At 45.4% G+C, this 15,837-nt stretch overlaps 1 protein-coding gene across 1 annotated transcript in view; it reads right to left on the reverse strand.

The window, feature by feature from the left end:
• Positions 1-320: 320 nt before the first annotated feature.
• The window catches only part of NDUFB2 (NADH:ubiquinone oxidoreductase subunit B2), a 42,107-nt gene continuing 26,590 nt past the window's right edge, over positions 321-15,837 (reverse strand). Inside the window, exons 3-4 of the mRNA XM_086953632.1 lie at positions 11,833-11,929; positions 321-408 (exon numbers count right to left, since the gene is read on the reverse strand). Of these exons, the coding sequence (XP_086809758.1) occupies positions 11,855-11,929 (75 nt within the window). The 3' untranslated portion in view covers positions 321-408; positions 11,833-11,854. The remainder of the gene's footprint in view (positions 409-11,832; positions 11,930-15,837) is intronic.

A 15,837-nucleotide genomic window follows, 5' to 3' on the forward strand; every position in this document is an offset into this window, starting at 1 on the left:
CACTGTTCGTGAAGGCTTCACACTTATGCCACTGAATTCAATGATGGAAACCAATAGGGTGAAGTTTGTTTAGCTTCTGTGTGCGTAAGACATGAAGTTGTGTTTAATATCAACAGCCCTGTTTGCTTTGCTTGCCGACGCCATCAAATGACAATAAAGATATTTAAGAACAATTTTTATCTTTTACAAACTACAAATACATATCTGTGTCAATGCAATACTGAGGTCATTAACCTCCCCACTGAGGCAGCTTAGGTTTCACTAGTTAACCTCACAACAATCATATTATAATGCTAGGAATGTAGACTGAACTGAACAGGTATGTTTTTGGGTTAAATTTTATTTACAATAGAAAGTTACAGTAGGTGACAGACCATCTAGCTTTCTTAAAAAACTCCATTTCAGCACCTGTAAATGAAAGCAGAGAAACAATCAGCCACTTGTATGAAAGAAGCATATGATAGTTAAGAAACGTATGTTCGTGGGGGTACACCAAACAAGGGATTATGGCAAAGAAGAGAACATTTGATTTGTTTATTTGCTTTCCAACACCATGCAAGAGGAAGGAGTAGTTTCTTACCTGAAACTCCAGTTCTGCAGTAGGGGTATCTCTGTTATAGTCCCAATCTTGTGAATAGTCCCACCCATGACGTGGACCCCAGAGCAATCGAAATAGTCTCTTAAGTTGTCTTCTTCTGCAGTCCTGCATAGACACTTAATAGAAAATCTAAGACAAATAATGCAGCCTAAAACTACAAGGCTACATTGGCCAGCACTTCATCTTGAAGTGAAAGGGATAACCAAATAATAATAAATTTTACACACTTTGTAAAGTTTCACACCTAGAGAAACTCCCCTTCACAAAAATCCTTTGTCATGATAGAGGGAAAGGGTTGGACAGACATGCCCCATAGGCTGCCATTATGTGTCTGGAAAAGGGATACTGTGCCTTTAAGGAACTCTCCAGAGACCCTCGGTATCCCAGGATGTACAGCCAAAGGCCTTTTACTTTCAGTTCTTTTTGAAGGTGTATAAAGCTAGGCCTGTAGCATTCAGTACATTATCATTTCATCCACCGGGGAGGAGGGAGGGCGCTTATGACTATAACAGAGATACCCCTACTACAGAACTGGAGTTACAGGTAAGAAACTACTCCTTCTGTAGTAGGGGATCTCTGTGTATAGTCATAGTCTTGTGAATAGAACGGCAAGCCCATACCAACAAACCAAACCAGCGGTGGATGAGAAGACAAACAACCACTACTGTGCAAACAGATTTCGCAACGAAGCCTGCCCAACCTGAACGTCTGCTCTGGCATCAGAGTCCAGGCAGTAGTGTTTAGCAAAGGTATGGACCGACTTCCAAGTGGCAGCCCTACAGATATCTGCAATGGCAGCCCTACAGATATCTGCAAAGCCGTTGTAGCTGCTTTGCCCCTGGTGGAATGAGCCTTAGGCTTACCCCCTAAGGTCTTGTTAGCCTTTTGGTAACATAACTGTACACAACAATAAGAAGAGTGTTCCCTCAATGGCCACAGTTTTTCAATACAGGAATACATCCCATTCTTAGTATGAGATAGGTGACAGATTCACAACAAACTTTTTTATTTTCTTCAAAAAATATATGAAGCTTTTTATTTTCTATTAAGCATTGCTTTCAAGTTTTTGTATTTTTTCATAATATTTCAATTCATAAGAGACATTTTATCACATAGATAACATTATATAAATAATTTCATGGTTCATACAATGAGAAAAATATATTATGACAATAACTAAATACACAAGACTCAGTTTCCTTTTTCAGATGCTGAGGGTTTGAATGTAGTGAGAGTATGAATGTGTTAGCATGTTGTGATTGATTGTGTGATATCAGGGGCACACGAATTTGCATAAATTGTTTTTTGTGTGTATATAGTTATTGTCATAATATATTTTTCTCATTGTATGAACCATGAAATTATTTATGAAATGTAATCAAAAACTTGAAAGCAATGCTTAATAGAAAATAAAAAGCTTCATATTTTTTGAAGAAAATAAAAAAGTTTGTTGTGAATCAGTCACCTATGTCATACTAAGAATGGGATTTATTCCTGTATTGAAAAACTGTGGCCATTGAGGGAACACTCTTCTTATTGTTGTGTCCTATTCTTCCCCTCTGTTCCCTGGCCGTACTTTAAATTTTGAGGGGGTCCCATTATAATTGCTACTGGTAACATAACTGTATACAGGACACTATCCATCTAGAGATGGACTGTTTAGATGTGGCAAGACCAGCACTGACTGAACCATAATTGACAAACAATTGGTCTGACCTACGAATGTCCTTGGTCTTGTCTAAGTAGAACTTCAACACCCTTCTTACATCCATGGAATGAAAAGACCTCTCCGCCGGAGAAGAAGGATGTTGAAAAAATGTAGGCAAAGTTATCGTCTGATTGACATGAAAATCAGAAATCACTTTAGGCAGGAACTTAGGGTGAGCCCTCATTACAACCTTAGAAGCATGAAACACCGTATAAGGATCGTGGCAACACAAGGCCTGGATCTCACTCACCCTGCAGGCCGATGTTATAGCCACAAGGAAGGCCGCCTTCCAGGAAAGATGCTGCAGAGAAGCCTTATGAATAGGTTCAAAAGGTTCCTTCATCAACCGAGACAGCACCACATTCAGTTCCCATGAAGGCGACGGACGTCTAACAGGGGGAAATACTTTCTTCAATCCCTCCAGAAAATCTTTAATTACAGGAATCTGGAAGAAGGATGTTTGTAAAGGGCATTTCCTATATGCAGTTAATGCTGCGAGGTGAACCTTAATAGAATGAAAATTAAGGCCAGATTGAGCCAAATGCAAGAGATATGGAAGGATAACATCTTCCTTGCAGGAGGTAGGATCAGCGTTCTTGGACGTGCACCAGATGCAGAACCTTTTCCACTTGTAGGCATAGGAAGTTCTGGTGGAAGGTCTCTTAGCCTCCTTGAGTATCTCCATGCAGTTGTCAGGCAAGTTCAAGTGTCCATCCTGTACTATCTCAGGAGCCATGCCGCCAAACTCAACGAAGAGAGGTTGGGGTGCACCATCTGCCCCCCCCGAACTTCGTTAGAAGGTCCGGCCGACATGGAAGCCGCAGGTGGGGTTGGAGAGACCGGTGGAGCAGGTCCGTGAACCACCACTGTCGAGGCCACTCCGGAGCAATGACGATAATTCGCGCTCTGGATTGAGACTGCTTGGTGAGAACTGCCGGAATCAGGGGAATGGGTGGAAAAGCGTACAGAAAGCTGTTCGACCAGCTGATCCATAGCGCATTCCCCAGAGTCCCCGGTTGGTAAAACCTGGAGGCGAAGTCTCTGCATTTTCTGTTTTCGGCAGTGGCGAACAGATCTATGTCTGGAGTGCCCCATCTTCCAAAGAGGTCTCCTAGTAACTCGTCGTTTAGGACCCACTCATGGTGTTCCTGGACTAGCCTGCTGAGTGCGTCCGCCTGAGCATTCTGCACACCTGGTAGATGGGTAGCCGTTATCGTCAGTCCTTTGGCTAGCAGACAGTGCCAGATCACCTGCGCTTCTTGGGACAATGTGCGTGATCTCGAGCCCCCCTGCTTGTTGAGGTAATACATTGTGGTCGTATTGTCCGTCTGTACAAGCAAGGAGTTGGTCTGGAAGGACGGATGAAAGGCTTTCAGCGCCAAATGAACAGCTCTGAGTTCCAGAAAGTTGATGTGGTACGTGGCTTCCGTCTGGTACCATGTTCCCTGGATCTGTAGATGGTCTGAATGTGCTCCCCAGCCATGGAGAGAAGCATCCGTCACAATAGTCTGAATGGGAATGACCTTGTGGAAGGAAATCCCCCTGAGGAGATTCTCTGCTGAACACCACCATCTCAGGGACTGTGGAGCGTGTAGAGACAGGTGGATCCCGTCATCCCAGCTCCCACGTTTCTGGTCCCATTGATCCTCCAGACATTCCTGCAGCTGTCTCATGTGGAAGCGTGCATGTGGTGTGAGGAAGATGCAAGAGGCCATCGACCCCAGAAGAGAAGACACCGTCCTCACTGTCGTTGATGGAACGGACATGGAAGCCTGAGCCTTCTGAAGGATCAATAAGTGTAGCTCCTTCTAAGGAGTAACGCTTGCTCTGAGAGTATTGAAGGAGGATCCCAAAGTACTGCAGGCACTGAACCGGAGTCAGGACGGACTTGGCCATGTTGATATGCAAACCCAACTGATTCAACAGAACGGTTGTCCTGTTGAAATGAAATTGTGCTTCCTGGAAGCCAGAGGCTTTGATCAACCAGTCATCCAGGTACAGGTAGACGAACACCTTGTCCTTTCTCAGGTGCGCTGCCACCACTGCCATGCATTTTGAAAAAGTCCTGGGTGCAGACTTCAGACCAAACGGTAGTAAGGTGTACTGATAGTGGTTGGTGCCGACCAGGAAGCGCAGGAACTTCCTGTGTTTCCGTGCAATGGGCACATGGAAGTATGCATCCTGCAGATCTATTGCGCAAAGCCAGTCTCCTCGTTGCAGCTGAGGATAAATCTGGTGCAAGGACAGCATGCGAAATTTCTACCTGCGAATCCATTTGTTTGCTTGTCGCAAATCCAGAATGGGCATGAACTTGTTTTTGTCCTTTTTGCTTACCAGAAAGAACCTTGAGTATAGACCCTTTCCCCTTTGAGACAGAGAGATGTCTTCCATCGCCCTTTTTCTTAACAGGGGATCGGCCTCTGCTTGGAGCTTTGGCCGCTGGAAGCGCGACGGAACCGGTGGAATAGCTGGAGGAGGGCTGACAAACCGAAGATTGCTACAGGGACTCCCACAAGGAGGGGTCATACCGACCCAAAAGCGCTGATGCACTAGCCGCTTTCATCGAAGTGGCAGCTGTACTGCAGACTTTTCTTCCTGCCGAATCCATATGACTGCTCTCCTTGTCTGGAGGGACCATAGACGAGGGTGCAGTGGAATGCTGCTTATTGGCCGCTGTCACAATGACAGAATCCGACAGGATCTGCTCTCAAGAATGCAGGGTCAGAATCCGGGGGCCTGTACTTCGTTTGAAGTCTAGATGGCGCCGGCGTCAGAAACTGTTCCATGGCCGGTTCTTCCAGTCCTGGCACCAAAGGGCGAGAGATGTGCATGCGCTGCAATGTTTAAAAAATCACAGACGTGGAAGGGGTGGGCACAGTCAATGTGAACCCCAAGTTCGCTGCCCCCCTCAGCAGCACATCCTGGAACGTCACTATGTCATCCACTGGTGACACTCTCGTCGGAGGAGAGTCCGACAAAGAGGGAGAATATCTCCTGTCACTGGACGAGTCCGTGTACCTGGACTGTGACCTTTCCCTCCGTCGACGATGGAGTGACTTCGTTGAAGATCTCCGCTCACTGCAAGAGCGATGCCTTCCTCTGGATCTTGACCTTGGCTTTCTGGGCCTTGCAGGAACCACTGGCCCAGGAGGCTGCGGAAATGGAAGAGGTTGAGCCGGAACCAAAGGGTTCGGTTGTGGAGGCCGAGGCGGTGGAGGAGGCCTGAGGAGGCGGTGGAGGAGGTGGCGGGGGCAGAGGCAGAGAAGTTGCGTAAGAGAAGGAGGCGTAGGCGTCCTGGGCCTTGAGGGCGAGTAGGTCCGGGAATAATCAGAGTCCGGTGACCTAAGAACTCTCTTCTTCTTACGAGCAGGCCTCGGCGAGGACACTCTGGAGGTGGACCTCTCAGAGCGTGAGCGCAACCGGGGACTCGCCGATGATGGCGAGGAGACGCTAACTACAGAGGCACTAGATACTGTTCTAGGCCTCGACTTCCTCTTCGACATCAACTTTTTCCTCCTCGACCTTTTTGATGTCTCCCTTATCTCGACGTCGTTCTTCCTGACGTCGACGAACTCCCCGACGTCGAGTGCCTTCGCCTCGACGTCAATCTTTCTCTCCTCGAGGTCGATCTTCGTGTCGACGTTGAAGGTGAATGGCGGTGTCGCCTCGACGGCGAGCGCCTGCCTATTCGGGACTCATCAAGACGCCGATGGTGTGTCGACGCCGGTGAAGTCCTCGACATCCTACCCCTCAGCGCCGAATGTCGATGTCACTTCGACCCAGAGTCCTGGGTCGACGGGGAGCAGATGGTAGTCATACCTCTCGATGCCGAATCCATCGAAGGCCTTTTCTTGGCTGGGGAGCCCCCCAGAGGCCGATGCACGGGTAGAGGATGATGACAGAGTCCCTCCATGCCCAGAAGTCCCACCTGGTTCTTGATGTCTCCTCTGCTCCAGGCCTTGGAGACAAATCTTCTCCCCGTCACGCAGGGTCCTCCTGGAGAAAGAGTAACAGATATCACAGGAGTCAGGGACAAGGGTAGAAGGGAGACAGAGTATGCATACTCTGTGGGGGTCAGAGTTTGCCTTCTTCCTCCCACACTCAGGGCACTTGTCGATTAAAGCCGGCATTTCGACAACAAAAACTGGTCAAAAAGACAGCAACTGGAAGAGGAAGACCCCAGACGTCGAGTGAAACACTCAAAACACTGGAAAAGCCCCAAAAATTGAGGATATACACAAAAAGATAGAGCTCAATGCTCCAGGGTCCTGCTAGCAGGAGCCGGATAAAAGAACTGAAAGTAAAAGGCCTTTGGCTGTGCATCCTGGGATACCGAGGGCCTCTGGAGACTTCCTTAAAGGCGCGGTATCCCTTTTCCAGAAACTTAATGGCAGCCTATGGGGCTGGTCTGTCCAACCCTTCCTCTCTATCATGACAAAGGATTTTTGTGAAGGGGAGTTTCTCGAGGTGTGAAACTTTACAAAGTGTGTAAAATGTAATATTATTTGGCTATCCTTTTCACTTCAAGATGAAGTGCTGGCCAATGTAGCCTTGTAGTTTTAGGCTGCATTATTTGTCTTTGATTTTCTCTTAAGTGTCTATGCAGGACTGGAGAAGAAGACAACTTAAGAGACTATTTTGATTGCTCCGGGGTCCACGCACATGGGCAGGACTATTCACAAGATGATGACTATACACAAAGATTCCCTACTACAGAATTACCAAGGTCACAGTGTCTCAAACCTGTGGTACAGAAATTCACTGAAGGAAACGCTACTCACCTGAAATCCTAGCTCTCCATTATGGGTTTGCTCTAGAAGATTTATAAAAGCTACATCTCCATGCATGTTTGAAATCCAAAAAACAAATTATAAGCAAAATTCAAGGAAAAACATGCCGGCGTGAAGTACCATTTACTGTCCGCCAAATTAGAAGAGGATTTATTTGACAACAACCACTGTAGTACAACGTTTTTAAAAGCACAAAAAAAGCAGCAAAAATTTCTCCCACAAAAAACGGAAAATAGACAACTAATCTTGTCACAGAAAGGAGTCATTTAGGCGTCATTGTGATCGTCACTGCAATAGCAGTAGAAAGGAACAGCCAAAAATAATCTCTCAACATTTTAATTAAAAGACATCTCCATCTCCATCCCCAGACCCTGAACGACAAAGTCCACTTGCAAAGTATTGCTTTTTGTTGTAATGACTTGACGGCAGGCCATCATGATCAAGAGTGTTGCCTTAGTGCTTTATGGAATCTCAGGTTTTTGAGATTCCGGAGAGCCCTGAGCGACAGCTGGAAATGAGCAGGCGAGGGAGCCTCACGCCTGAGGCTGTGAGGGAAAAAAGCATTTAAGAAGGACTATGCGACTATATTGATTTACTACAATTTGGTGACGAGCTCCTGTTCAGCTATCCTGCAGTCACAGTGAGGTCGGATTCAGCAGGACAGCCCTTGTTCACGTTTGTAAGTACCCTTTGACCACAACTCGGAGCGAGGAGGTGTTGGTGACCAGGGATTATCATTCTTAAAAAATCGTTGTTTTTGACCTGGTCTCCAACACCACAAGTGGTCCTGGAACCGTCGAACCCGGTGGCTAGACAGGGACTGGGAAATATCGTTATTCGAACTGTGCGCCATTTTCTATATGCTCTCTGTGGATTTAATTTTAAAAGGTGATTGCAACCGTCAAGGTGGAGGCGCGTGCAGTTTAATCATTTGGATCACAGAGTGCACTGCAGCCCGAGAAGAAATCAGGAGGAGCAGCGAGGTCTCAGCACGTGAGCAGCGGTACAGCCAGTGCGAGCAGAGTTGTGTGCACAAGCCAGCATCAAAGTAAGTAGTGAGATTGTTCAGTAAGCGTGCCCTCTCCTCAACCGACGCAATCTGAAAGCACGAAACCAGTCCTAGGATGCTTGTTTCCAGTCCAGGGAGGACCTGGCCTGACAGTTTGGGCTGGACTGTTTCCAATGGGTGCAGGATCAAGACCGATTTGCATATGGAGACTGATTTGCATATGGCTGGGTCCAAACTGGAATGGCATGGTAAGCAAATAAACGATGGATTTAGGCCCAGATCTCTGTACTGGGGTGAATGTATGACATTTTTCTGTATTCTGTCCATCAATTGTCCTTTTTTCTTTACGCAATCTTGGAGAGAAGCAGAGCGTGTGTCTGAATTCGAATTTGCAGCGAGGTTGAAGGAATAGTGCCAGACACTTACGGGGAGCGCTGAACTTCAACGTCTGAGGCAGCATTTGTGGGAGATTCGGAAAGAGAAGGAGTGCACTTGAGATTGGCAAGTAGGAGTTTGAGCCATAAACACAGGACTAAAGAAGAACAGTAACCAACAAGACTTGAGCAGTAAATACAAAGGAGGTGAGCACTAGCTATGGTTTAGTGAAAGCAAACATAGTAGAGCTTCATTTTAGAAATAAAAGCGAAGGAGTAATTTAGGAGTATAGACATATTACTAGGGCAACAAGTGAATGTAACAGGTAATATTGTGACCGTTTAGGTTTGCCATGGCAAGCAATCAGAACGTAGCCTCACCTACAATGATTTTATCTCAAGCAGGGCTACCTTCAATAGAGTGGGAAGAATGGATTGGAATTATTTATAGGCTATAGGTGGTTTAATCTATTCAGCCTCTAGGAAAAGGCCTTGTTGCTTAATGAATTAGGTGAAGCGAGAAGGGGGATACAGGACCTTCTTTGAGAGGTTTTGTTAAGGTACAGGAAGAATGGAGCACAGGGTCGATGGATGCCTTGCTGTGGGACCTTGTGGGGAGAACTATGTGCCTCTGGAGGGGGTAAGGAAGAGGTTAATCATGCTAGCGCATGAAGGCTATCTTGGACAGTCATTGATGAAAAAAAGGTTTGAAGGAGAAATTTTGGTGGCCTGTAATGGGTTGTGATGTAAAGGTTGGGTGGAAGAGTGTGTGTTGTGTAGCGAGAGTGAGAAACGTTTGAAGGTGGCAGTGTAAAAAATGGGTTCAGTAAGTGAGGCAGGATGTGCCGGCAAAAGTATGTTTAGATTTCAAGGTCCAATGGAGCACGTGGGTGAGGGTGGTAGATTTGCTATGGTTGTGGTGGATGTTTTTTGAAGGTGGTTGATGGTCGAATTCATGAAGAATATAACGATGGAAAGTGTCATTAGATTATTGGAATGGATATTAGTGAGAGAGGTGTGTTTGGGTGTGTTGGTAACGGACAATGAGACACAACTTACATAGACTGTTATGCAAAGTTTTTTTCAAATCAACATGGTGTTCATGTTTCCATGTGATACATTAAAAATCCTTTAATCTTCAGATTGTTGTGACCACACTGTTGGATCACTATGAACTCGTCATTTCAACGTCAACGCTCAAGGATAATCCTTATGTGGAGATGAGAATAAGGCTTCCACCATTTCACTGCCTCGCCCCAATATGCTTCCTGTTTCTCTACATTTCCTCCTTCTGAACTTCCTACTAACACCATAGAGTATTTTCTAAGATGCAGTCTTTATATACACCATCCCCTTCCAATCTAGAATGCTGAACCATGGTCAGGAGACACTACCGTTGGTGGGCACAACTGTTGATCTTGTATGGATAAATATTGTTATAGATGTATGATAACTGTACAATTGAAAACGGCTTTAAAAATAAATAATAAACATACACGCTTCCTTCTGCAAATTGATTAAGACAAGTCTGAAGAACTACCTAATGGCTAGTCACAGACTCCGGGAACTTGCTAAGTGTGTCTGATAAGAGTTGAAGATGAGCATGGAATATCGCATGGATTCCTCTAAACTTCTGCACTTTATTTCAATACATACAGATGTTAAAACCTGGTTCTCCAATATGTGATTTTGTATAGCATGATCAAATTCATGCTATACAAAAGCCAAATAAAATTCTGCTTCATAGGGGTACTCTGAACTTCTATTACAGTAATCGCTAGCTTTGGTTTTACTCTAATGTAGTGCATTAACTGGTCTTGGAATAATAGATATGCCAGATACACCGTTAGCTTCTTTTTTTGGGGGGCGGGGGTGATTGTTTCTTTCATCAAACTACCACACTGTTGCCGACAAACCATTCTCTTTTCCCTTTTGATTCTCTAGTCCCAGTTTTGAAACATGCTCAATAAACTGGTTCTGATTTAGCTCTACCAGAATGCATATGATAAGATTTCCAACGTTTTTCTATTTGTGTTAGTGTGCCAACAAATGGTTCACTGTCAATATGTATAGAAGAAATATTCGTTTTCTTGTCACAAACTGCCACAGGGAACGAGTGGTCTCCTGGCTAATTTAATTTATGGAGTCCAGAGAGAGTAAACCCTCTCTTCTTTTAAGAGTGTAGAGAAGTTTCCTTGCAAAGAGGACTTGGATGTTAGATTTTCCATAATATTCGTTATTTTTAGAAGAAAAAAACCAATATGTTCAGAGAACAACTGAAATTGGGAAAGAAATTCCCCATAATGATCAGGAGATCAAAACACAAAATAAAATACAACTACTACCACTTGAGGTGAAGAATTTACTTCAGTTGTAGATATTACTGCCAAATATTTAAAAACAATAAAACAAAACAAAGACAACAAGCTGGCCCCTCAGGTGTAATGTGAGGAGTTGGCACTGGTAGCCAACAGTGGTGAGAAGTGTATGGGACATAAATTGGGCCGTGCGATCAGTTGGCACTGGTGGGCAGTGGAAGGAGGGTGAGTAACATGCAGCATAATTAGTTCCAAGTGTGAGATTATTCATACTAAAAGCATGAAAGATCGAAGGTTTTTCGTTTTAGAGAAGAATCAATTTGGATAAAAAAGGTTCTGTGCATCATAATGTATTTCAAGAGAGTCACTCTTTTAGAGGGGCCATGTTATACAATGCCATTTATTACTTCCTGTCCTCTGCCCCCAATGTTATTGATATACAATACAATAATCAACCTCTATTAAACCTTATGTGTCACCATGCTAAAACTAAACAGACAAATGTTCAATTAATCTCACAGACATAATACAAAGTGCATATGACATTGGTAAAATCATTTGCGTCCATCAAGCTCAGAGATAGATTAGTGAGACCAAAGCACGATTGTTTAGCAACCACGAAACCATTTCTGGATTTGTTCAGTTCACAGAGAAGAGAGGACATCAAATGTTGTGATTACTTAGAACGTGATGATAATCGTTATAACTGCTACAGTAGTACTGAAATAATCTACTAAACGTTCTGCTTTTCCTTTAAAACAAGTCTGCAAGACATTCCGGAATTCCGTTAACAGTAAAACATAATTCTACCCTTCGAAACATAAAAAAAAACAAAAAAAAAACTTCCTTCGTGAGAGAGGTGAGGAGTGTTTTTCAAGGCATTCGAATTGCATGAGACACCATCACTAAACATGTGAACTACAGTGTTAAGACTGGACATGGAACGCAATTGAGGACATCTGGTCAAGACGAAGCTGGTGGAAGGGCTTCAGCAGAAAACCTATACTTGCAATAATCAAAACAGCAAGGACTTACAGATAGACGAGATCTTTATAGTCTATTCTTCATCATCTGGAGGGATTCCCAACTCTTCATCTGTCCATTTAGAACTGTCAGGATAAGGGAAGTGACCCTAAAAAATATATTTTTTTTAAATAAAAATCAAATAGTCATGCAATGCTCTTAGCGATCATCAAAAGAGAGGCTATGATTTGTACTGGGTTCATTCAGTCATACATTACAATTCCCATGTCGAGGAGCAGTTGTAAATCAGTTGATGGTGCTTATTATCCCACTGTGCAAAAACAACAAGGTGATGGATGGAATGCTCAAATTAATCTCAGCCACTGGCAATCGTGCGGTCTGCATCCCAATCCATCCTTTTTTTGCCCACCATGCCTCCTCAGTTTGGACCCTGCCATATGCAAATCAGTTGTGATCCTGCTCTTCATGGGCACAGTCCAGCCGAACTGCCATGCTCCCAGCCCCCCACCAAAATACAAGCAAGCTAGGATCCGTTTTGCCCTTGTTAGGGATTTTCAGCCAGGTATAGCTTGGTTTTAGTGGCACAGCGAGGCCCAGACCTGCACCTTGGCGTACCTGGTGAGCCTAGGGCATCCAAGGCACACTATGTCACTAGAACCAAACTATACCCAGCTGATGAGTCCATAAAAAGGGCGAAACTGTTGGAGCAGGATCAGGACAAATTTGCATATAGCTGGGTCCAAACGGAGGTGGCAAGGTGAGCAAAACTACAATGGACTGGAAAGCGACCCTGAGTAGTTACCAATGGTTGCAATTAATTCAAGCATTCCATCTATCACTTTTTGTATACTTCCTTATCACACTACTCACTTGAGACAGACGAGAGAATACAATTATATGTACTATATAAACAACTTGGCCAGTTGATTATTGAGTTTCTTGCAATCTCACAGGGAGACTAGTGAAAGTAATGCATTACGCCTCTGCTATAGACAGAGAAATTGGATACCAAAGAATATCAGACTGGCACAAAGGAGATACCTTAGTCCTCCATCACCTGACATTAAGGAGACAGATGTTCCAGAACTGGTGCGTGGCTGAGGGTTGAGAGATTACCATTGAAAAGTGGGATTCATTCTCCCACATTTTCCGAGCATTTGGTAGTCGAATGTGCCAATTACAGCAGGCTGGCCATTAATGTTTCAGTTATTTAGGAGTACACATTTACAACTGCTTGGATTTGATTTAGTTATCCTTGGTGCTAAGGGGTATTCTTATTCCAATCTTTATTTCGGCCATTGGCCATAAAAGATAAACAGTAAAACATATACAATCACAGTAAAATCAACATGTATAATCAATCAATACACACTTAAACAGTATAAAACCTTGGGATTACATATTGCTAAAATGCCTTAAGAACTATGAATCTTAAAATTAAGAGGGAGCCTGCATCTTCAAAATACGGGTGCGAGTGTGCCAGACATTAGTAAGAAATTTTGCTAGTGCAAACACAGTTGGGCCTGTAACATCAGTTTTTAAAATTCTATACATTGGGGCATACTCCCTGCAACCCAAGTTTCTAATCAGTGGAAGGAGCCAATATTTCCTCGCAACCTTGTAAACTGGGCAAAAGAGGACCACGTGTAAATCAGTTTCCTCTGCGGCATCACAGGCCGGACACTGCTTAGTGGTGGGGGGTGATGACCAGGAACTGGTAAAAGATCGAAGGGGCAGTGTGCCATATCTCCATTGGAGAAACAGCTTCCTGGCCAGCACAGGGGAGATGGCATCTAAAACCCCCTCAAACCTGTACAAGTCCTTACTTTGTGCGAATACAGAGGATAGTGACCCTTCACCCTGGCTATCTAGGGCCCTAGCTAATTTTTGTTCGTGATATGCATTGGCCAGGGATCTCTTAGAAATGTTTGGTGCGGCATTAGCAGGATCTGTCCATAGGTCAGAGAACCCCATTGTCATACAGGTATTTTGGATGTATTTTATCCAGGGGATCCGAAGCGCTTTCGGGTGGGTCAATAGCTCCATCAGTTCCGCCCTATAGGCGGAAAGATCATCGCTACTCCACAGCCTTCGCCAGAAAGCTATGGGTCTCAAACCTAGTTCGTCGGCTATTGGTCGCAGACCCAGATCTAGCCTCAGGGGGAGGAGCGGGGTGCTGGACGGAAGTGCGACTATCTGTCTGATGAAATTATTCTCCGTTGAGGACAGACTACGATAGGATGTATGTCCCCACAGTTCCGCCCCATACACAGTTGCGCCCCTGGCCTGTACCTTGTAGATCTGGATAAGCGACCCCAGCGGACGGTATGAGGAGCCATTCATCATCCGAGCGATGCCCCCTGTAGTTTGTACCAATTTAAGGTTCGCCCTGCTCTGGTGTGATCCCCAAGACATAGTTTCATTGAGAGTCACACCGAGGTATTCAAAGGTGGAAACTCTCTCGAGCCGTGCAGCTCCCAATAGCGGGTTCGGCTGCAATTTTTGGCTTAGGTTCAAAACGATAAACTTAGTTTTAGCCGCATTAATTTCTAACCCCCTGTCAGTGCAGAAGGCCACAAATGAATCAAGGATCCTCTGTATCCCCATTGGGGTTTTAGACAGCAGCAGGGTGTCATCTGCAAACATAATTGCAGGCACCCTGCTGCCGTTCAGCTTGGGGGCGTCGGTGTAGTCGATGGCATTTAGGTGGGCGATTACCCCGTTGACGAAGAGGCATCTTACCCCTCGATCAACGGGGAATCTATCCGTAAGTACCCCGGACCTCCCGCACCTCACTCGAGCATAGTTGTTATGGTGTAATCTCTGTAAGATTAACAGGATGTCCGGGGGACGCCCATCTCTGCTAGAACGCTCCAGAGTTTCCCTCTGGGCACCAGGTCGAAGGCGGCCCGTAAATCCACAAAAATTGTGTAAAGACTGCCGCCCTCGAATATTGCTGCCCTCCAATAGATGATGTTCAATCGAAAAACCTGGTCCACTGTAGAAACTCCCTTTCTAAATCCCGCCTGGAGGGGCTAAGGACACCCACCTCTTCTGCCCAGTCCTGGAGCCGGTTCAACAGTACCCTGCCAAACAGTTTCTGTGCCACATCAATTAAACTGATGGGTCTGTAGTTGGCTGGGAGGAGAGGTGAGCCCTTTTTGAATATGGGCACCACCTCCGCCCCCAGCCAAGTACTAGGGATTTCCATGCCGCTGAGAACTCCGTTGAACAGAGCGGCAAGATAGGGGGCCCAAACAATGGGCTCCTGTTTGAACAGGTCCCCGGGTAGGCCATCCAATCCTGGCGCCTTTCCCGAGGTGAGACCTGCTATTGCAGCAGTGACCTCGCCCAGAGTTATTGGATCCCCCTCATAGTCTGGCCAACCAACCCCAGTCTCAGTGATAGATTCTCCCGGCTCAGAGCTGTAGAGAGACTGAAAATGTGCCTGCCACACCCCTGGTGCGATGTTTGGCTCGATTGCCGAATGGAGATTTTCCGACCCCCCGCTCACTATCCTCCAAAACAATCGATGGTCTTTTATCGCTAGGGCCTTAGTAAGCTCTTCCCATTGATTTTCCTCCCATTCAGCTTTAGCGTGAGCAACGAGTTTTTTATAGGCCAGTCTACTTTCTCTTAGCTTATCCCCCCTAGACCCTCCTTGATAGATCTAAGGAGTTCCCCTTTTGCCCTTCTGCAGGCTGTGTTGTACCATGAGGATTTGCATGGCCGCTCCCTACTTGAATTCCGTGCGTTACTAAAGAGGTTAGGGGCCACAACCTTTATGAGGTCCTCATGTGCCTGATATAATTTGGTCTGAGAGTCTTTATTGTCCACCCCGGTATCTAAATCTCCCACAGTTTCCAAGATGGGGATTATCCCGTCATAAAGCCTCGGAAGTTTCTCCTTACTTGTGACCAGGTGTTCCCACCTGATTCTTCTCCTGTTGTTCAGAACGGTCGCTCCCTCGCGCTCCTGCTCACCTGCAGCTACATCGCTCGGTGATTCACACGCATCTCTGGTATCGTTTTCACTGCAGTTCGCATTCTAGCGCTG

The sequence above is a fragment of the Lissotriton vulgaris genome, chromosome 1_2 (assembly GCF_964263255.1).
Source record: "Lissotriton vulgaris chromosome 1_2, aLisVul1.2, whole genome shotgun sequence".
NCBI lineage: Eukaryota > Metazoa > Chordata > Amphibia > Caudata > Salamandridae > Lissotriton > Lissotriton vulgaris.